Source organism: Diadema antillarum, unplaced genomic scaffold (assembly GCF_040938485.1).
Source record: "Diadema antillarum isolate AM-2024a unplaced genomic scaffold, OU_Dant_1.0 seq00001370_RagTag, whole genome shotgun sequence".
Lineage (NCBI taxonomy): Eukaryota > Metazoa > Echinodermata > Echinoidea > Diadematoida > Diadematidae > Diadema > Diadema antillarum.
Window position 1 is genome coordinate 787,392 of NW_027272131.1, and position 24,007 is coordinate 811,398.

The following is a 24,007-nucleotide window of genomic DNA, read 5'->3' on the forward strand; positions in this document are numbered from 1 at the left end:
GAGATCAATAAGACTTACCGTTGAGGTTGTTCCTTGCTGTAATATCATTGTACCAATATCAACAATTCCCCATTGTTGCTCACTGTAATGTTCAGATCAGTCGCAGGGTACCAGTCCCATCCCTAAATACCGTAGTCAAACCTGCCTTGGCGGCCACCTGTCTATAGCGGCCACTGAAAAATCCCCCCCCCCCCCCCCCCGAGAAAAGCCCTGGTAAAGACCCTGTGTATAGCGGCCACCTGTCTAACGCGGCCAGCGGCCACAAATTTTGTTTCCCGCGGTAGATTTTAACCGTCTATAGCGGCCACAGAGCCGGTAATTCAGCATGTTTTTCTGATTTGTGGCCTTGCCAGATATTCATGGGCAACGTTCAGTAATGGCCACTGCTGCATTCATCACTTATTCAGTCATAATAATGCACTAGTGTTATAAAAGTTTTGTTCACTACTGTACACATGCTACTGTGCAACAATTTCATAAACACCGGCATTGTTCAATGCATGAAACACACGTGTGTATACTTACGCATGTACATGTACATTAAATACTTATCAATGTAGCCAACGATGATATAATGTACATGTATAGGCAATGCACATAAAGTTGGATTACCTGTCTATAGCGACCACCTGTCTATAACGGCCACTTTTTTCGTTTCCCTTCGGTGGCCGCTATAGGCAGGTTTAACTGTAGCTGCAATATCCTGTATCTTGACTTATTCCCCTTGACAATACACCCTCACCCTCCCCCCCCCCAAAAAAAAAAAACAAACAACAACAACAAACAAACAAACAACTCAAACATACTTGGAGAGTGATTGAGTGCAACTGTCAAAAGTGTAATCACTAACAAATAACTGGTTTCCAGTCATTAATATGAATCCTGAAGAGTTAAAACTATATACAACTGTGTATAAACAATAACAATGAACCACTTGTCAAAGGCCAGCCCTAAAGATGAGAAAGTGCTTAACTTGGGACACAGCTTTCTACCCAATCGGGAGTCAAACGATGCAAGCATCTTTGGCCGAGGATTGTTTCAAAGAGCTCAACATCGGCCATCCCTGTGGAAGTTTGAGATCTCGCCAGATGATATTGCTATTAACTGATTGGCAATATCAACGACAACAACACAATACTGTCATTCATCTGCTCGTCACATTCAAAAGACAAGTGAAAAACACAAATGTAAATGTAATCATTATATCCCAACAGAAATTGCAAAGTGATAGGATTCTGTGCGATGAGGGCATTGCAGCACACCTTTCATGGACTTTAAACTACCGGTAAACATTCAAGTCAAACATTTCTCAGGAATGATCAGTGCGACAGTGTTGTATTCATTACTAAATCAACAAGACAGAGCAATGACTCACACATACATTGTACAGTTTGACAATGTGTGGATTTCTCATGCCTCTTTGCTGAATGTCGAAAAAAAAATCAAGAAATTTCAACATCTTCAACTGGGACTAGAACTCTGGGATCCAGTAACGCGACACAACATTTACACTGCAAAGTTTCGTGGAATTATGTTCTCCCATTCCTTTCTTGTCGCCATTATGTATCACTACAAAATAAAGATACATTCTTCCCATAGACGGGCGGACCAGATCAACAAGTGCAGGACAGTCAATGCTAAAGCTTAACTAGAATCCACTTGGACTAGAGAATTACCCTTACAGATGAGGCAATACTCGACTCGCATGGTGCCATGAACACACACCTTTCATGTTTTGGTCCGAGAAGTTACCTTGACTTGGGCAGATATTTGACTGGTGTGACTCCACCCTGTAATGTGCAGAGTTGACAGCATGTTTTCAAATTTGTCCCATTTCAGACAACAAACATGTTTGATCAAACATGTACCTGCATATAATACCACAAAGTAATACTGTCTTATAGCATCAGTTACAATTATAGTAATAGCAAGTACAAACTCACTTCCTTGTTTCTGCTCAATATATCCCCATATATGTACCTGGTGGTATCATACAAATTCTGAGAAAGCATGGACATCATGGCTTTATAAATGAGTTTAATTCATCCCTGAAAAGATATTTTCTAGCCATTCACTGGCTATCTACGGCATTGATTGCATGAATAACCTGTACGCCTTTAATAGGCAACAGATTGCACGCATGCAACACACTGCTTTCGTCAACACAGACGTCTATATTTTGCATACTACAAACGTAACAGAGTATTCATTTTAAACAGAGAAATGAACCTTCTTACTGGCCAGCTTGTAACAGGGAGCCAGCAGCTCCCTTGAAATAGGAATAAAGAAAGTATTCACAGCAACATTACTGTCCAGATGTTATATTTTGTTTCTTTGTTTTGTTTCATTTTTTTTTCTTTCATTAGGGCATTGTAGGTGGATTTCACTTGTTTACAATATCACTGCTGACAGTATTTCTGTACATATTCTTATGTCTCGCAAAAATATTTGCATGTTTTTATTTGCACACTGGTTCAGTAGAGCGCAAAAATATCAACACTTCAAAGTATTCCACATTAACAGTATATTCTTCCTAGCTACATCCATAATGTTGGCATACATGACTGACCTGTTTCTTGGCAGCCAGTGACGTCAGAGAAGATATTGTGACAAGGTGTCTGAATACTGTTAAAATTTGAACAAGATTTGGTTAATATTACTTCCCTTTCACAATACAAAGCACTGCTATTTTTCACAAGTATTTCAGCTCCAATTGGAAATAATCAATTTACTGTTGAGGTAAAAAAAAAAAAAAAAAAAAACTTGCTTCATTACTTGATGTTGAACCATGTTTTTTTAATATAATTGCATAACATATGCATGCTTTTGAATTGTCCAAAAATGTTGCAGCCATACAAATTTGTGCATGCATACATGCATGCGTGTGTCTGTCTGTCTGTCTGTGCACATGCTTATACATACATGAATGTTTAATCGCGAACACTGAGCATAATTGCAAGGTCACAGAACTGCTCAGACTGTATCATCATCGATTCTTGAGCAGTGGAAAAATTAGGATTGAAGCTTGTGCTGTGCATGAATCGTGTAGTTTTGTGTGTACGTGTGAGTATATGCTTGGTTGGTTGGTTGGTTGGTTGGTTGGTTGGTTGTAATTGCAGGTGGTATGGGATTATAGCCTTCTCTTTCTCTATTGTGAATGCACATAAAACCCTGACACTAAGCAACACATGACTTCTCAGCTGTGCACATCATGTTGTTTTCATACCATCAACTGTAGGGTGACATTTTATAACTCTGCAGACTCCACAACAAAAAGACAATGAAAATTGACAAAAAACTTATATTTAGTAAAATATGTATGTGTGCAGTGTAATACCCACTCTGTAACAAGCTTCTTCACAAAGATTTCACAAAGCCTGCCACAGTATCCGGCACTATTCAAAATAAACATGAGAGAAACAGAGCTTGAATATTGTATTGCAATGATAGTTGACTGTGTGCAGTTATCACACATAAGCTGGCTAATCTTTCTATATCTCCCCAAATCCAGTTACAATATTTGATACTTATGCCTTATCTACTCATTTGTTTGTTCAACTGCCCTACACGAGGCTTTTTGTATTTCAAATTCAATAGACCTCATACAATAGTAGCTGTGTATTATTCATTGCAGAATATTAACCACAGACTTCACTACACCTACTATTCAGTGCATGTAGCAAGTATCTTGATCATCAGTTGTCTTTGGCGGGGATTTCTCCGGCGTGGCTCATGAGAAGATTACCTGGATGGGCTCTGGCTAAGTTTAGTTTGTGCATACAATCTTTGTACATTAGTTTGTGGACAATCATACATCCATCTGTCGAGGCAAGTTCCATACACACATACGATTTGGACACCAGAATGCAAATGCAGCAATCTTTGCCATAGGGTGCACAACAACTATGCATTTTTTTTTCTCTGCATTTGTTGCCATCATTTGTCACAGGAAACTGACAGCTTTCAAAAAAAAAAAAAGACAAAAACGAGAACAAACAGAGGCATAAAAGACAATTTGCAGCCTATCTAACTAATGCCATGCACATCGCAGGTGCATTCACATGATGAAAACTTTCTCCAGTTCATCAAAGGAATACGTCTTCTTGGTCTTTGGACAGGTGACTTTGCCGTCGTTTTCAGCAGCTAGAGCCAGTAGAGACTGCCAAGGGGGAATAAAAACAGAAAGAGAGACAGCAGACATAAGAACAGTGACTGTTCCAATTAATCAAGGGACATACAAATGCATAGCAGTCTAACAATGTCATTTTCATGCTGCACTAGCAAAATTCATACAGTGATAATCTCCATAAATCATTATGACACACACCAATTTTGACTTACTTTCATTGAGTCTCTCTCAAGTTCATTACCAAAAACAGTTTATTTTCAGATGTGCTTATCACAAATTTCTAACAGTTTTATATGAGGGAATCCATGTTGGATTTAATATGCTAATGATGATGATGATGATGATGAAACAGCATTTACATAGTGCCATTTATCTGTAGAAACATTCAAAGGTGCCCAGCTCCCACAATGTGTCACACATCATTCACAAAGTTGCTGGAAAACAAAGATCTTCGGTTCAGATTTGAAGGTAGTGAGGATGTTACAATTGAAGAGTGGGATTGGTACAGAATTCCACAGACGTGGCGCAACAGAAGAGAATGAATGGAAGATAGAAGATAATGAGATAATGAATTAGATGAAGAAATGTGCAGCAGCATCAGCCACTCGGCTTGCACGATTCTAGTTTATTGCCATTGTAGATTGTATTGTTGTCAGTTTATGCTATGGTTAGTCCTATCACAAGAACTTGTTGACCCCAATTTGATGAATTTCATGTAATGTCTCTTGAGATATTGGGTGAAGTGTGATATTCCATACTTTCTTAGAATGCTGACCTTGAACCATTGACCTTTAAAGACAGCCAATCCCTTTTGCATGCAAATTTTTGAAAAATTGGTGAGAACACTTAGGTATTGAAGAAAACACTATTTGGAAACCTCCTGTAAATTTTGAACTCAAGAGGGTCTTTATTTGTTTAGTTATATTGACTGTTAAGATTTGAATAATTTTTGTGAACTTCGCAAAAATTACAAATCTAAATACTAGTCTAGTTTTACAGACCTGTGTGATGCACTTAGTTGTACATGTAGTTCATGTAAGTGGTGTGTTGTTATTTGCCACTGATAACAAAGTAAGAGAAGCTAGCGAATTCTTCTTTTCTGACAGCTTTAACATGCATATCTGTTGTTCGAAGTATAAGTATCATATTACAACCACAGGAGGATTACTGTATGCAGCTGTGTCTAGTACACAGATTACGTTACGGTGAGCGTTTAGTGCATTATTTGAATTTTAACGGCTAACAACCTTCAAATATCACAGAAATGTTATAGATTTACAATAGTCTTGTCATTCTGGTGGAATATATCATGTTCTGTGCTTGGGAAGGAATGCAAAAGGGAAGGGCCATCTTTAAATTCCCCCCTCCAATAAGTTCATAAACTGAGATAGCACTGTTCCCACTTACTTTTTCTCCATAAACATAACCATTGGGTAACATCATCGGTGGGTTGTGTTCATTCATGACGTGCCCTGCAAAGGAAATATTAAAAGGGTTAGGACTATTGAAACTCATGTGCAACAAGAAATATTGTGAGGTTCATGATGGTGACCAAAATATAAATATTGCTGCCTGCAGTTGCAGCACAAACTGTAGACAGAGCAGGGTCCTTTCTAATTCAAGTGAACTCATATAACACACATGAAAGCACTGTATTTACTCCTTATGCACCACAGCGTAAGCCCCTGTGTGCCACATATTTCTGAGACTGCCACATAGGCATGCTTTGGGAAAACATTATGTTTTCAGGTCCAAGTAACTTCGTATAGATTTTTGTCACACTGGACATGCAATGAGTAAAGTTGTAGACAAAATTTGCTATGATGTATAAGATTTTATGACAAATCTATGGTTATTTCTCTTTCAAATGATCAGTAGCTACTATATTGTCCTTAAGCATGACTTTTGTACACAAAAACAGTGGCAGAAACTTTGAATTTATTTGCAAATCCAATTGGGAACACAGCCTGATATTAAAGGTGCTGTTTACCTTTGGGAACAGTGATTTAAAAATTTTTCAAGATATGACATTTAATGCACATGTGTAGGTCTGTTGTACCACAAAAAATCCTATCATACAAAATTTTCGCAATAAAGCCTAAAATAAAAGGAGATATCTGTATTTTTCTCGATAAACCGTAACTGTAGACGGTTAAGTCTGGAAAAATTTTTATTAAACTATTGTTCACATTTTGTATATTTAACAATACCTAACATCGATTTTACCGATTCAAATTTTTACAGTGGTTGTTTCTATCCCTTTCTCACATTTTAGAACTATTTTAAAGCACTAATGCTGTGTTTTTGTTTCATCTGCAAATGGTAAATTATGCCTTTAAATCACCACATAATGCAAGCTACATGTGACAGGAATGCCATCACGAGTAAAGCTTTCATTGTACTGCATCATTTGGTGATTTATCGATCAGTTTGGGTGGGCCTGTGCATTGGAGCAAAATATGTAAACTTGGCACACGCCATTGACTGAGTCGTCGTGTGTGTGAACATGGCACATAAAGAGTTAACTGATTTCAATGTATAACGCCCACTCACACATAAAGCCAATGGTGAAGGTGAGCCGGTGTTCAAACATGGCAGAGAACCTTGTATCTAAAAAGTGAAGACTGAACTGCAGTCCAAATATCAATACTTCTTGCCAAAAACCAGACAAGCAAATAGAGCAACTTATTTGTTGAGGTTGAGCTTGCTAGTCGCTGCCTGTCACACAAGAATGCATGTCCACTGACCTGAACATGACCCCCCCTGCTCAAGTGTGTGGAAAAAATTTATACACATGTGTGCGCTGTGGCAATCCATGATGGGGTGGGATTTAAAAAAAAAAATTAATGTTGTGACTCCATTTGGTGCTCACACAACAGCTTACTGCTAATCAGCATAATTCCATCAAAAAAAAAAGCAAATTCATATACTTGCTCCTATTTTATGTGAGATTTGGATCAATATCGAATTCTCACTGCTGAACATGATTTTTTTTTTCGGTTCACACATTTCACACATGTATGACATCTGTGTGAAAAATCACAATCAAACTCTCAGATTTTGAGGAGAGGTTGATTAGGCTTGCTGTCTACTTTCCACACCCACCTGATATAGAGCAGACTAGCCTAGACTGGGCGCAGTGGGCGAAGGGTAGCGTCTTGGCTAGCTCATTCAGATTTTTGCTGCATACTGGGCAATCGGCATTCTTGGCGTGATCGGCGTAGCATTGTCTGAACATTACAAGTGTGTGGGTGGCATGGTCAAGAAAAAATATGCACTCATAATCATACAAGACTTTACAAACCTGATAAATCTCTACATTTATCATCGAGTGCAGGATAGTGACCTCTCACTCAAGGTATTTCAAGTTTTCTTGCACACCTAGATATAGGTGTGGATGTTTCTGAGGTCTGTAAACAGTTAATGTAATCATGCTTCTCGCTTCTTTCTTCACAAAATTAACTGATTTATGGTGTTTGAAATCACTTTGTTAGGAAACGGTTCAATCTATATCTTGACTAGTCCCACATATGGCTTTTCTACTGATCATCAAACGTTCCCTGTACTCCATAACAATTAACCAAGACTGGAACAAACAATGAGCAGATGATAACAATAACCACAAAGGATACGGAGTCTTCATGGCGGCCAGACCAGCCTCTAGCGTCAGTGTTAGTACTGGGGTCGTGTTGAACTGGAAGAGCTTGTAGTTCTCCTCGCGAAATTGACTCACTAGTTTGTGCCATCGTAAATCGTCCAGCAGGTCCTGTCATCAAGAGTGAGTCAAAGAGGATGATAAATTAACCCGTTGAGGACGGACTGATTTTGCTACAACACACATTTCCCATAGACACTTGCCCGAGTGTACTAGGGACTCGTCCTCAACGGGTTAATGGCGGCAAAAAGATTTAACGTCGGTCTATCATATTAAGCATGCAACTTCCTATTTCTAAAACAAATCACAATTTTGTGCAAGTATATTCAGAAATCAATGATCGATTGTGCATGAAGTTCACTGAAAGATAATTTGTTAATGGCTGAAGTCACATCACATTATTGACACAAGTTGTACTGATTAGCTCAGTATCAGTCACGAATCATAAACTGCATGCATCATATAATATTTCGCAGTGTTGTTATTTTTCAGTGAATTTTGGGAGTTGAATAATGAAAATATCAAGAACATGTGAGAATACTGCCTCCTGTAACACAATACAATATCTATCACATCCAAGGTGACAAATTGTTTAACTTTTAGCATGAAAAGGGATGATGCATATATGTCTTAATTCCATCGCTCTGTTTTTCTATTGTGAAATCAACCATTCACAAAATTGTCTTACAAGTCCTGATTCACAAATATTTAGCATTGTTACATATAGGTATATAAACAAACATATTCAATGATTAGGTGAGTAGAAAACAATATTTTAAACAAAACACTCTTTGCTAATATAGACTAATGACAGCAGAAAATAAATGAATGAATGAATGAATGAATGAATGAATGAATGAGTGAATGAATGAATGAATGAATGAATGAATGAATGAATCAATGAATCAATGAATCAATCAATCAATCAATCAATCAATCAATCAATCAACTGATATGAAGTGCAGCTTCAAACTTAGCTTACTTTGTATGACTGAATGTCTGTGCTGGATGGGAATGCTAGAAGGCCCATAATCTTCTGGACCTCGGCAAACTGTTCTCCATCAAGGGACCCAAAGTACCTCCTGGCGTGCCTGACTGCCTCAAGGCGATGCTCCGACCTGATCATCTCGATGAACTCCTGTGTCCTCAGGTTGAATTCTAGCGTGCTCTGAACAAGAGATTGATGACGGGGAGACAAGGTACTGACTTTTGAGAGGATACAATAATTTACATCTCTGCCACCAAGTCAATAATCTTGAACTCACTTAATATTCAAACTATTGGTAAATATCAGAAATTTGTTGTTGACATTTGCTTTGATACTTATAAAAATACACTCTTTTTTTTTTACTGAAGAAGTGTCTGTATCAATGTTGGAATCAACAAATAGGCACAACAAAGGCATATCACTTATCAAGAATCAAGTTTTAACAACATCTTCATCACCATGTCCATAATTGCTGTGTTCATATTTGTCTCTTGGTCCAGAAGGCAGTGCAGGAGAAGCTCTTATTTTTTTCCACAGCCACCTGTTATAATACTTTCACCCCTCTCTCCCCCACAGGTAGGGGGACAGTTCACTCATGACTGTTGGACCAGGGAGGTGTCAACGAGTTGGACTGTCAGTCTATGATACAGAACAAAATGGTAGTTTACATTGGGTCTACTGGGGAAGTAACAGGTACTTCTCGCCTCCCTATTGCGTGCTAGTGCACATGTGGTATTCATTGCCTAAGGCGTCACTCTCTTTTCAGATTTTTCCCCAAACCACACAAGTCTGGCACGAACAGGGGAGGCTTTTTGGCCTCTTGCATGATCACATGAGAATTCACAAGAAAACACCCCTCCTTGTAAAGTTGTTTTCCTGACTCAGATGTGAGTTTGAATGCATGGACAGTTCCCAATCTATTTCTGACACTTACTGGTATATCCAAATAAAAGTTAGGGCTGGAAAATGACATAAGCACTTCAATTTTGGTGACCTTTGACCGTTCAACACTCTCAGTTATGGCAATTAATTATGTATTACTTTCTATCCTTCTTATTACCACATACTGGCCATTCCTAGTAATGACTAAAATTACGGCTGGACAATAGCATTCTTAACCAAAGTACATTATGACACTTGACCTAGACCTTTGAACTATAACCACTATCATGTTCAGGCTAGTAATTGTGCATTTTTTTTACCCATTCCTTCCCAGATCACAGTCTGAGTAGGACAGACAAACGGACAACCCACAGACATCACGCCTTCAGCAACCTTTTGGGCAGAGACATAAACCATTTCCTGAAAGCCTTGCATTGAAGGACATCACTTCACACATCAATGCTGGGATGTTCCATAAAGGAGTCTTAATCATGGTTGAATGTACTTTAATCTTGCTTTGTTTTATTTTACTCTCGACAACATAAGAGATAAAGTGTATCAGGGTCTACTGTCCATGCCCAGTGAATGGCACAGGGTGTAACTAAAATTGTACAATATCAGAGGAGCACTCACAGCTACTGGTATGTGTAATCCCCACCCACAAAGTTTGCTACAAAAGAATTCCCTGTAGCCAGAGAAAATATTCTGATGAATTGTTGAAGTTATTAGATCCGTCATTGTTGTTGCTGCTGTTACATATCCCTTTCTTCCTCTCTCCTGCATTTCTCTGTGTCCTTTTTTTTTTTTTTTCTCAGTGAGGGTCAGGGAGAGATGACCAATTAGCAATCAAAGGCCAGAGTGGAAGGTCACAATCTTGTCATTTGCTTAATAATTACCTTCAATGATGAAAGTGCCATGTGATAGCAGCAGCACGAGGCAACATGGTTATTACGTACAGTGTACATGGACAACTTTTCCTTCCTTTTTTTCTGGTCGAAAAACTGGGTCACTGATACCTTCTAGGTAATTAACACATTTCTCCCCCATGGACCCGCTTACTATCGATTCAGTATTAAAGTTGGTTTTTCTACCATGCATCGTCAAATTTAAGGCTACTTTCCTTATTTTCCCCCTGAGGATATGGCAACACACTGTTTCATACACCCTCACATAAGCCAGTGGTGGATCTGCAGGGTGGTGCACCGGGCGTGCATTCCCCTTTAATTTTTCTTAAAATAAAAGAAAACAAAATTGAAAGGTGGCGCATGTGCCCCCCTCCCTTTAATTTTTCATTGCAGTGGCACCAAAAATTGCTCTGAAGCCCTTTTTTTTTTGCTTGTCTGCTGATCAAACCCAGAAGTGGCCCCAGAAATAATTTTTGCCCCTCCCCCCCTTCACAGAATTCTTGGATCCGCCCCTGTAAGCTGCATTTTCATTTTCACTTTGTTTTGTTTCTCTAATCATAGTAATGAAATCATTATGACAAATCACCAACATTCACATCAAAATACAAATATCATACTTCAGTACTTAGAAGAAATGATTACATGAATACAGGAACATACATTTAATCATGTCTTAAGGTACATGTGGATGAGACTGTTATCAATTAGCAGTTTGCTTGACTGGGATAACTACCTCTTGTGATAAGGTATCTTGTAATTCTCTCTTATTTTTAACTGAAGGAACAAAACACACAGACACAAAGTAAACAAGGAAAAGTAGAAATTACGCGGTGCGTAATATATGTCCCCGCCGGAAGTAGCATTTTGTAACAAAATGTGCAATATAGGTAAAAAATCAAGGTCAAAGGTCAAAGAAGTCAAAGGTCAAAATTCTGTGTAGAAGTTTTGAAGCCCTCACCTAGTGCCATCACATAAAGCAAATGGAATCGAAATCGGGTTAGAAATGGCGAAGGAGTAGCATTTTGTAGCCAATGTACAATATAGGTCAAAAATCAAGGTCAAAGGTCAAAGAAGACAAAGGTGAAAATTCTGTGTAGAAGTTTTGAAGCCCTCACCTACTGCTATCACATAAAGCAAACAGAATCGAAATCGGGTCAGAAATGGCGAAGGAGTAGCATTTTGTAGCAAAATGTACAATATAGGTCAAAAATCAAGGTCAAAGGTCAAAGAAGTCAAAGGTCAAAATTCTGTGTACAAGTTTTGAAGCCCTCACCTAGTGCCATCACATAATGCAAACGGAATCGAAATCGGGTTAGAAATGGCGAAGGAGTAGCATTTTGTAGCAAAATGTACAATATAGGTCAAAGGTCAAGGTCAAGGGTCACAACTGAAATTTTGTGTACAAGTTTCAAAGCTCCCATGTAGTGCTATCATATAAAGCAAACAGAATCAAAATTGGCTCATAAATGACAGAGAAGTAGCAAATTGAACATTTTGATCACACACGGACGCACACACGGACGCACGGACGGACGCACAGACGGACGCACGGACGCACGGACACACACACGTACGGAGCCCGTTTCATAGTCCCCTGCTCGAACTCGTTCGGCGGGGACAATAACTTGAACCTTGAGTTCTTTCAATAGTATTTAGCCGAGGACGACAACACCATGGGAATGTAAGAAAACAGCAATAAATATGAGAGGGCATAGATGGGGGAAACACCATACCTGAATGATACTGTAAAACATAATATATTTGCGGCATGAAATTTTCGCGAATTGGAGCCGACGACCTTTTAGCGGCATGAAATTTTCGCGAATTGCCACTGGCATTCAATGCATATAGTGTAGACAAGAACTTTCATGTGCATTTTAATTTTGCGAATTTAGGCGCTCGCGAAATTAAAATGCCCGCAAACATTCCTCGTTTTACAGTAGATAGACATTGAGAGAAGAGAAGAGATTGTAACTACAGCATTAAGAAGTTTGAAGCAATATACATAATGATCACATTATTACAAAAAATGACTTTACCTAGGAATTTGAGTTTCAAGCTTATAAAAGTAAGGAATTAGCCAGTAGGCAAATAGTCATGATTATTAATATGAGAGAAAGAGTGAGCAAGATTACTTTAATTTGAATGAAACAGTGCACTGACAACATTTTTATACGATGAGCATGGAAGGGAAGGAGTGTGTCTAAGATCAGCAGACAATGAGTTCCACATATCAGGTCCATGGTGTCTTTTATAGATTTTTGTGCTATGATAAGTTCAGGATTTTCTTTTACGATAGTCTGTTACGTGATGGGTAGGATATAAATGGATGCTAAAGTCTGAAATGAAAGTATCTTTGAACATTACATGTTACAATTATTGCAATGAAATATATGGAAGAACACATACAGAGTACAATTTGTACACATTAACAGATTATATATGCTTCAAAAATGAGCTTTACGTATAATAATAGTCATTTTATTTGTTCAAGTTCACCACTCTTTGTGCAATTTTGGGTGTTTGCAATATTTGATCTTGTCAAATTGAATGTTGTTGTTTTTTTGTTTATATTCAAATATCATCAAAATCTGATGCCTGAAGTATTCAACGACATGTTTCAGATGAATTCCTCATTCCACTCATATCCCATCCAGGAATGCCATAATTTTTGCAAACCTTTGACATATTCAACTCTAAGATTGCAATCTATACATTTTACAGGTGTCAAGGGATGGAATTCTATTGATGGTGACTTTAAATCTAGTAGCACACTTTCCAGGTTTAAAGTTCTATACAAACAGCATATTTAGACAGATGGTATCCATGACTGACTAGACTTTCTTTCTTTCTCTCATCTCTTATTCAGTGTGAATTTAGAATGGATGTGTGAGTGAGCGTGTGTGTGTGCCAACTATTAAATTTAGGTATATTTTTGTTTTTGTCAACTGACGAATTATGTACAAGTATTCTTTATTTCAATTTGGATTAATTTCGCGTATGCTATGGTCCATGTCATAACATGTGATGGTTGGAATCTATTTTACCATTTTTGTTTAAGGGCTCCAGCTACAAGTTCTTACATTGCTTCTTACAGTATGAGTCCTGGCCTTGTTATATTTGCTTCTCTGTTATGACCGGTATTTTGTTTTACACTTTGCCAAATAAATGAATGAATAAATAAATGTAAAAGCACAGGGTGCAACTTTTTGTTGGTTTGTGAGGCACGGTCACATATTACAAAAGGTAGTATGAGGCACATTGTAGTATGAGTACACACTTGGAATCCAGTTTGTACACATTTGTGTCAATGTCGGTTAAGTGTCAGACAAGTGTTCTGGTTGTCGGGGGAAAAACCTCAGTTTTAACATAAAAAATGAAATGAGATTATATCACATCAATTGATGAGTTTACTTATACATCAAATCTTAAGCATATTTCATTTACAGAGGAAGCTCCTGAACAGTAGAAAGCTTGCCCCGAGGCTTGAAGGACATGACAAAAACTAATGCATGCAACAACCTAAATGCATTCCTAGCAGAAGTTATGGCTGCAAAATGATATTGTTAGGCAAAGTGCAGTGACCTTCGACCTTGACTTCATATCACAACCTTACCCATGAAAATAATTGTCTATTCATTATGACCTGGAGGGATTTTGCCTAAAATCTAATCAGTGCATCTGCAGCTCATGTAAAGTACCAGGGCCAGGTACCAAGAAAATAAATTGCGCAGTTTTTCTTCAAATTGTGGCGATGAGCTGTAGGATGGATGGACGGACAAACCGAAAATGGGAATGCCTCTGGCGCCCTCATGGTAGTCCAGGCACAAACAAAAACATACACTGGGTCCCGACTTCCTCACTGTACACATACCACATCTCCCCTGTCAACTTTTTCACAAGCAGTTGCTATCCAAGGATGTCATTTAAAAACAGTTACCACTTCATATCTCAAACTCCATAAAATCTCAAGATATATTGTAATCTTCATAAAATGTAGAAAGTCTTAAATACGAGCCAACATTTTATTTACACAGGGTTTGATATCTTCTTTTTTTTCTGGGGGGGGGGGGGGGAAGGGGACAAAAGAAAAACAACAACTGAATAATGCCATGGTGTCAAAGGTCAATTCTGAAGTAATCATCATACTGTCTCACCTTTATTCTCCTCAGCTTTGTTTTGTTGTTATGACACCACTGTAAACAAAGACTGGTCTCTCTTCTGACGAGTGACTCCTCCACTTCTTTGGATACCAGGAAGAGGTCTATATTTGTCAGATCCTGGAAGGGAGCAGAGAAGGGGAATTCCACAGTGGGGTCTGACGTAACACAGAAACATTATAGCTTTTAACAGACAAGGGGTCGAGACTAAAAAAATCAAAGTAGTTAATATTAACATTCTGCTCCGTAGTCAAGGTTCGACTGTTAACGTCGAGTAAGGAATCTACAACAAACATGACCACTGTAATTATCTCAAGGGCAACTAGAAGATTTCTTCTTTCATCAGCAATATACTGAACATGCCAGTAATTCTGATAATAAAGGAGGGAATCGAGCGACACATTTTAGTAGCTTACAAGATGAACAGAAGCACACAACAATAAACTGACTGACAGAGGAAAAAATTATACTAAAATATAAATATTGGTAAAGTAGATTTTCTCCACCATGTCAGACATCAATTCTTTTCTGCTGTGTTGAAAAATTCTATCATGTAGTCTCTACAATAGTGATAAAGAAATGTTCTCATTACTGGTTCTTTAAATCGGCAGCATATAAAAGCTGTGAGGTTGTCAACATTTGTTATATGGCCTTGCGGTTGACATCTGCACTGCATGTAAAGCCATACACTGGTGTATGGAAAATGGTGGTGGCATACATGTAAAAACACAGGGTGTGTGACATCAGAATGTCCACACTTACACAATTTACCATGCCTTGGTGTCTCTTCCCACCTCCCTGATATTTCCAATAAAAGGAATACTATTGACTGGATGTGTTTCTCCCTCTCCAGTTTACACACACACACACACACACACACACACACAAACACACACAAAGTCTAAGGAATGTTTATGATATCTATAAATTCCTGAAGCATGACAAATTCTCAGCCTCGGACGAATGTCATATGTACGCCCAGATTATTGCTCCTGATATGAGGAATTTTGTTTTGTTTTACGACACTCCTGAATAAAGAAGAAAAAAATGGACTTAAATTGACCAAAGCTGATATCAACCCCAATAAAGACTTTCTATATGAACAAAAACTCTGCCTCAAGCCCTCCTGATTGTTTTTGCTTTCTTTCATTTTGTTTTTTTCTTCTTTTTTTGGTGGGGGGGGGGATGTGATGTTTGGTTCCTCTTCTGTTGTCTTTCAGTGATCACTGGCATTACAGAATCTAAGTCAACAAAGCAATAAGTAGCTCAAAGGGGGGCACCCCTTTCCACAGGATGACAAGTGGCAGGAATTCAAGTACAGACACGACATGAAACTCACAATTCATAAATATACAAATGACGCACAGGTCTGAGTGCATCAGTCGGAATTGTGTGCATAAGGTAACTATGGAATGCTTAACCCACGAGGCGAAGCCGAGTGGGTTTAGGCTAAATTCCATAGTTACCGCATGCACACTATATTCCGACTGACGCACGAAAAGACATGTGCGTCATCTGATTTATAGAATGGGTAATTTTCTTGTCAAAAACCCATTTTTCTATCGTGTTACCCGATGACAAAATTACTGGATGCATTTCCTTTTGGCTTGCCGTAAACAAGCATGCATCAGTTTTTACTGGACGCACGGCCAGCCATGCATCAGTATTTACTGGACGCATGGCCAACCTGAGTGCGCGAACGCTTGCTTAGTGCGCAAACCTTTGTTACAAGTACGCGTACTCTTGCTACAAGTGCGCGATAACATGTTTACCACACGGTGACTCAGCGTACGTAGCGTGCGGCCAGTAAAAATCAACACATAACTCTCGACCAATCAGATCGCAGGATTCTCGCTACCCATTCTATAAAATGAAACTAACAGCCTGAAGAATGACTAGGTATGTAAGATTACCGTGTCCCAACAATGAATGCCACGCTGGATCCGCATACTGGACACATAATTGTATACCAATACTCATTGTGCCATGACTGACACACACCTAAACTAGAAGTATCACTAAAGGTGATTAATGCCCCCGCTCCCGCAGCCCACGTTCCTATGAAAAAGAATTGAACCTGGGTTTGATAAAAGGTTATGTGTGTGTGTGTGTGTGTGTGTGTGTGTGTGTGTGTGTCTGTCTGTCTGTCTGTGTGTATGTGTATAGTACCTTGTGAGTACCTGCTTCACAATTATGGAAGTAGTTCACTCCAGAAGATTTGAAGAAAATATGCAGTTACTATGACAACACATTGTCAGGTACAAACACAAAGAGTACCTTGCATAACTACACCTATAGATCATTACAGGCCCTACATACTGAATTTGAAATAAATTGCTTAAACACCGTGGAAGTAGTTTGCTCCACAAGGTTTGGGGGAAATAGTGATTACCATGGCAATGCTTTCTCCGACAAACACACACAAAAAAAAAAACATGTCTTGCACATCTACACCTAAATGTCATTATATACACCAAATTTGAGATAAATTGCTTTAAAATTGTGGAAGTAGTTCACATCACAAGATTTTCAAGAAAAAAATTGTTACCATGGCAACACCTTGTCGTGTACAAACACAAAGTGTGTCTTGCATATTACACCTATAGATCATTATACATAACAAATTTGAAATAAACTGCTTGAATACTGTGGAAGTAGGTCACTCCACAGGGTTTCGGAAAATTGTGGTTACCATGGCAATACTTTCTCCGACAAACATTAAAAACATGTCCTGCACATCTATACCTCTATATCATCAAGTACACCAAATTTGAGTTCAATTACTTCAAAATTGTGGAAGCAGTTCACTCCACAAGATATTCACAAAAATATGCCATTACCATGACAATGCCTTGTCAGGTACAATCACAAAGTGTGTCTTGCATAACTACACCTATATTATACATACGAAATCTGAATTTAAATTGCTTAAATACTGTGGAAGTAGTTCACTCCACAAGGTTTTGGGAAAATTGTGGTTACCATGGCAACGCTTTCTCTGACAAACACAAAAACCTGTCTCGCACATCTACACCTCAATGTCATCACGTAACCCAAATTTCATCAAAATTGCTTCAAAACTGTAGGAGGAGTTTGCAATGCAAGATTTGCAACAAACCCAGAGACTCCAACCCAAAGCATCTTCTGATCTGGAGATTCTCCGGCCTGAAAGCCCTAGCAAACGGGAGACTCCAACTTGATGTGTGCGAAGTTCCTAGGGTTCGAGATGCTCTCTGGTGCTATCTAAGGCTTATTTTTTCAACATACGATAGAAATAAGTAAGAAATCCTTTCCAAACGGGAGACAAAGAGCCAGGGCGGGAGAAATTAAATCTCAAGCAGGAAACAGGAGATTTTGCGAAAATGGGTTTTCGGCGGTAGATCTCCTGTCGAAAACGGGAGAGTTGGAGTCTCTACAAACCGCCCGACCGCTCAACTACTAACACTACTGCTTAACCCTTTCTGTGCCAGGGACTTTGGACAGTGTGCACAATGCTATGGGGTTTTCTGTGCCGATCAGAACTCAAAGCACACATAAGGTTATATTAAGAGAATACGGGGGGGTTGAACATCCCTCTGTGCTGACAACCGGACATTTCTTGCCTCAAGGAACATGTATGAACAGGAGGCAAAATGAAAGGTATTATATTATGAGACCAAAAAAAAAAAATTGCGGGGGGGGGGGGGGGGGGGGAGCCTACATGGCATGAACTCATCAAAGGGTGATGTATAAACTGGACATAATCTTCATAAACATATCCCTTCGTTATGGTGGTTGTGTCCCTACACTAGTCACTTTATCCTCATTGCTTGGTCTTTAAAAGGGGACTTCAATTTGCCTGCAGCTTTCTAAGCACCCATGCAAAAAAAAAGTTTTAAAAAAATAAAAAATAGCAATTGCATAGGTGTTACACATTGTGCATTTTATGAAAATGAATATATCTATTTCTCTCTCCTCTCATACATAAAAACAAACACAAACACACACACACACACACACACACACAAACACAAATCAAACATAGTCAAATGTAAAGTATATTTCTCATTAATGAGTTGGGCAACATCAGAACAGTCTGGTAACATTGCATGAATATGTACATGGTATTAAACCACTGGGCCATAAAAAGGCCCATATGAGCTGGGCAGTAATGCTTTCAAAAACATGAAAACTTTGGCTAGACACCGAGACGTTCCTACCTCGATCCGCGAGTGGCGCGCCAACTTCACCGCTGTCTCGTAGTAGCCCGCCCTCAGGAAGTACTCCACAAGCATGCGGTCTATCCTCTTCTTCTTCCACTGCAAGAGGGCGCTGCCCGACGTCGTGTCATATTCCTTGAGGTGATCCAGACGCCTTTTACACGCCTTGGCACTCTCCTCTTCAAGAGCAATGGCCTCTGCCGCCTAGAATTTTTAGAGACAGGAATTTCAACTTTCAAGCTGATTCTTCTCTGGTAAAACTACGAAAAGATTTCCTAATCTCTTTAAATGTAGTCGGTTTTTTTTTTTCCCCCTCTGGAATCACCAGTGTTTGGCTATAATCTAAATTTTGTGTCTTTGTCTTCTACTCTCTTCATATAAGATGTAATCCTTTTGCATACTGATATTCTTCGTCTTCTTCTCGTATGGCACAATGTATACATGCCTGGTTGATACCATTTGTTGACAATTGCTAGTCGCCTCTGGCAAACCACGAGGGTCGGCATCATTCACCAATTTTTCTTGCGTGGGTAAGTAGGTGGACCAGGTCACCGGTTTGGCACCCTGCTCTGCGTGATGAATGAATTGAGTGGGTTCTTTTAAATGTGCTTGAGTTGCAAATAAAATTCTCACACATGGGACCTCCATTTTTAATGTCCTATCCGAGGACAGAGTGTTTTTTGCCTCTTACTACAGGGGCCATTATTATTAAACACATCATTATTCAGCTAGACTTGGGAATCAAACCCGGGTCCTTTGGATCCAGAGGCAGACGCGCTGCCGACTATTCAGTCAAATCACCGCCCTTAAGCATGATATTGATAATAAACTACAGGCTAGAAGTACTGCTGCTTACATAGAATAGCATGAACAACTACCAGGTATCTCGTCTCTCAACTTGTACCTTCCAGAATTGTCATTTGCACAAAATACTTTGCAGCAACCTTGTTTCATTTCTAATCTGAAGAAAAGAGAAATATTTAGTAATTTTTACCTTTCTCTTGAGTACCGTCAGCTTGTCAACGACAGAATCTAGGAATGTGACGACAGACCCCACCATTGGTTCCTGACTGTCTAAACATTTTTCCAGCTCATTGGTGGCCTGACAGAGGAGAAAACATGCAATGATTAAATCAGCGAAGTCAAGATCTTAAAGCTCTTACATTTGTATGTGCTTTCACGGGAGCGATATTTCTATAGAGAGCATAGCACCGCTTGTAACATCTCTATGCGCACCAACAGAACTCATGAGAAAGAAGAAACTTAATGAAATTAAAGTTAAAGTAAGACCTTCTCCCTCCTTCCAGAATGTCTTCAGCTGCTTTGCAACAGCCATGTCCTTCATCTTCATCTTTACAGGATTTTTAGCTCTGATGTTTCCTGCACATTTAGATACCATATTTGCAAGGATCAGACATACAACCTGACATCAGAGGATTACACTTACCAATAAATCATTCATCGAGACATGAACATTGAGCATTTGCTTGTGTGTTCCCCTCAGACAAAGCATTTATATCAAAATTATGTACTGTAAATATTTTTGTTTTTCCCAACAAAAATAGAACCTATATTCTAGAATTTGGAACACTTCAATTATAGGTAAAGTGCCAATAATCAATTTGTTGCAGATTAAAGAGCTAGGTAAAGATTGCAACTCCATACATAATTTGCGATTTCCTTGATGTTAACTGATTCTGAGTTACATCACCTGCATCACATGGGCGACCTCACGGTCGATCACCTTCTGGCAGTTTCGGAAATTCTTGTTGAGGTTCTCATAGGGAACCTGTTGAAGAAGGGAGGAAAATGAAAAGTCATTAAAAAAACAGATCTGGGGAAGAAATTCAATTCCCTCATGGCATTGCTCTGGTAGCTATTGGAGCTGCTGTTTTCGGAAATACAGAGGTAATCACCAATTCTGCTGAAAGAGGAGAAACACTTGAACATAACAAACCATGAGCATGACTTTCTTTTCCATTTTATGCATAATATCATTTACTGTAAAAGTGGACATTTTGGCAAATTTGGCAAGACCAGAAACAAGTGCAAAAGCAAAAGCATGTGAATATTTCCACTTGTTATATGTTCCAGTAATTAATATCTTGATTCTGCTGAAATGAAAATATACAAAATTCAAATTTCCCACTCGGGTGCAAATTTCATTTTTTTCCAAGGTTACTTTGTTCATGTGAATTGAAATTAGGTTTATGTTCTGGGCATATATTGAATGGCATGCCTTCTTTTATTTTTGTTTCATCAACAGATTGACTGATTTTCATTTATTATTTTTTTTTAATGGGGGGGGGGGGAGGGAGGGGAAGCATTAAAGGTTGGGAGATGTATAAGTTGAAACAATCCCTAGAGCATGTCTCTGCATATAACTGGAGGTGAGATATTACAAGAATTCTGCACTTATTACAGAGGTTTGGTTCAAAGAAGTGGCAATATTTCTGTTGTTGCTGATTGGTGGCTTATTATGTGCATTAAAATCATAATATCATTTGCAGGATGAAGAAATTGTATCTTAGGGAGCAACCATTCTTTTCACACTGTCAGTCATTGCTAGGACACACTATCCAAGGACATAAGGGCTGCATGGTGACATTACCAGGCATTACAAACTACTTTACTGGTGGGCTTCACTTATTCTACATGTATTTTTAGTGCAATAACTGGACAAATCTGGCTGTGGTCAGGTGTACCATTACAGAGACACAACGTTTCAACACTAACATATTAAACCACGGGCGAAGTATAAAAGCAGGAGGCCTACACATACGTTATTGGGTTTGATTTCTCCAAGACTATTCTAACACACGAGCAGTCTACTGTCAGGAAAAAATCACAGCTAGAGACTATCATATTTTGGATAAAAAATCACTCCTCTAGTGATTGGCCAAAAGAGCATTACGTGATTATACAATGTATTTTCAACTATTTCTGAATATCAATATGTCTACAGATTGACAGTCTGTCATTTTGTCTCTGAAGAATGTTCTGCTAGGATCAAAAGCTCAGGTTCATGCTCAGGCTCAATGATGTCACAAGAAAATTTTGATATCACAAAGCAATTCTCACATCACGCCCTGCTTCATATGATCACTGTAGCAATGTAGGATCCCTCCACAACAACATCACATCCACCGTACAACTTTTTGCCTCACATTTTCCCCTTCTTTTGTTTAAATTTTTGATCCCAAATATATAACAAACATACTTTTGAATTCCTGGTTAAAACTATGTGGGCCTCGGTATCTCCAAAAGCATTACCGAGGTATTCACCGAGGAGCTGTTCCCCCTCAAACTCAGTGAAAGTTTCGTCACCTCTGCCAATAGTTTTATCAAGAAATTCTCAAGGCAAAGTATATATTTCGGCACAGCTTTTAAAAAGGCAGTCGATCAATGACTAGAATGCAACTAGTGCCTACTGCTAGCTCTATTGCCTTTAGATCTGACGTTAGATTGTTGTAGGCACAAAACCATGTTGTGACCCCCTCCACACACACACACACACACCTAATGTTACATGTTCTACTACGTACTACTACCCTTCACTGAAGCTCTGGATAATGTTGAAGAGATTCTAGTACTAAGTAGACCTCTAGTACTTGTTGACATGGTCTCAGCAGTATATAAACTTACAGTGCAGTATCTAGGCCTAGTAGTAGACTAATAATAGTACCAGTAGTAGACAATATCTAAAACCTACTAGAATCTAGATCTAGACACTCTATTATTATTTACAATCATAATCATTAAAAATCATTACAAGAATAAAATATAGGAACCTAGAATCTATACGGTGAACGCTAATTATTGTTGTCAACAATATCACTCAGTCAGAAGATTGACCGAGTCTCTGGACTCTGCTGATTGAGTCTCAACAAAATATGTAACTCTGAAAGTTGAAGAAAAAAAAAATCGGAAATCACCTAGAACAGTCTAGTCTAGTGTCTATGATTATAATATTCAATCGGCTGTCTACTCCTCATATTTCTAGTCATAGTCTCAAGTTGAGCATACAAGCCAACTGCGCGGAACAACCTTGGCTTGACACACAGCTGACTAACCGCAGCAGCGACCCCATACGGACAAATACGTACCGTAAAGGGGTCGCACAGCAAACCTATACCTGTCACGGAAGCACCTGATATGGCTAAGCATTTATGTGACCAGAGACCAAAATAGAGGGTTTTATACTGAAATCAGTAGCCTTACTCTTAGATAAGATACTTACAATCACGGCAGGCGAAGTCGATTTACAATATGATCTGTTTTGAGAGCCCTGTGAAAGAGTTTATCCGAGGTTTTTATAGTCCTAGCGCATTTCGTATTGTAGTACGACTTACACAGCGCATGCGCTAATATGGATAAAACGTAGCACATACTGTAATACGCAATGTATGCGTGTGGAAAAAAAAAACGGACAGCTCGCTGAGAACTGAAATGAATATTCATGAGACGTAACAAATAGAATGCATGCTGGGCGATGATTTACTATCGGGCCTACCGGCACTTATTTATTTCGTTTTTAAAGCACATTTCGAATATGTGGTTCATTATTCATTTGCAATAAAGGAAGTGCACACATAATGAACATCTGGAGATGTGAAGGATTAAGAAAATAACAGGTGATTTTCATGATAGAGGGTATGTTTTTTTTTTCCCCAGTCTGCAGAGGCAATGCCCCAGATGTCTCATCTATAGATCAAGTTTCCTTTCACACTGTACATTATAGTTTTAATGTTGTACATTCACAATGGGCTCCCCTCACAAGCTCTGCTTCTTGGGGACTCATATTCATTTTTGCTTCATGTATATTTTCTACTGTGATTTGAATTGAATACACTTCTGTTACATACATGTTTTGTTTATTTCCAATAGTTGAGAATTGTTTGATTATTTATTGAGAGACCTTTTTTTTTCAAAGACTTACTACCGTATGAGAGGAGATCCTTCCTGTCTTTCTTTTTCTGTCAGGCTTGTCACTTTCTGTTTGATTGTGTGTATGTGTGTGTGTGTGTCCGCGTGCGTGTGTGTTTCATAATTATTGTGTGTAACAAGTTGGAAGAATTGGAAGCTAAAT

At 38.7% G+C, this 24,007-nt stretch overlaps 1 protein-coding gene across 1 annotated transcript; it reads right to left on the reverse strand.

The window, feature by feature from the left end:
• Window positions 1-4,046: 4,046 nt before the first annotated feature.
• On the reverse strand, window positions 4,047-23,008 carry LOC139708717 (E3 ubiquitin-protein transferase MAEA-like). The gene is made up of 11 exons (XM_071620650.1): window positions 22,992-23,008; window positions 22,139-22,247; window positions 20,630-20,707; window positions 19,913-20,020; window positions 18,919-19,122; window positions 14,717-14,839; window positions 8,767-8,952; window positions 7,762-7,895; window positions 7,235-7,359; window positions 5,537-5,601; window positions 4,047-4,159 (listed from the first exon to the last, which is right to left on the reverse strand). The coding sequence occupies exons 1-11, from the start codon at window positions 23,006-23,008 to the stop codon at window positions 4,058-4,060; spliced, it is 1,251 nt and encodes a 416-aa protein (XP_071476751.1). The 3' UTR covers window positions 4,047-4,057.
• Window positions 23,009-24,007: the final 999 nt, after the last annotated feature.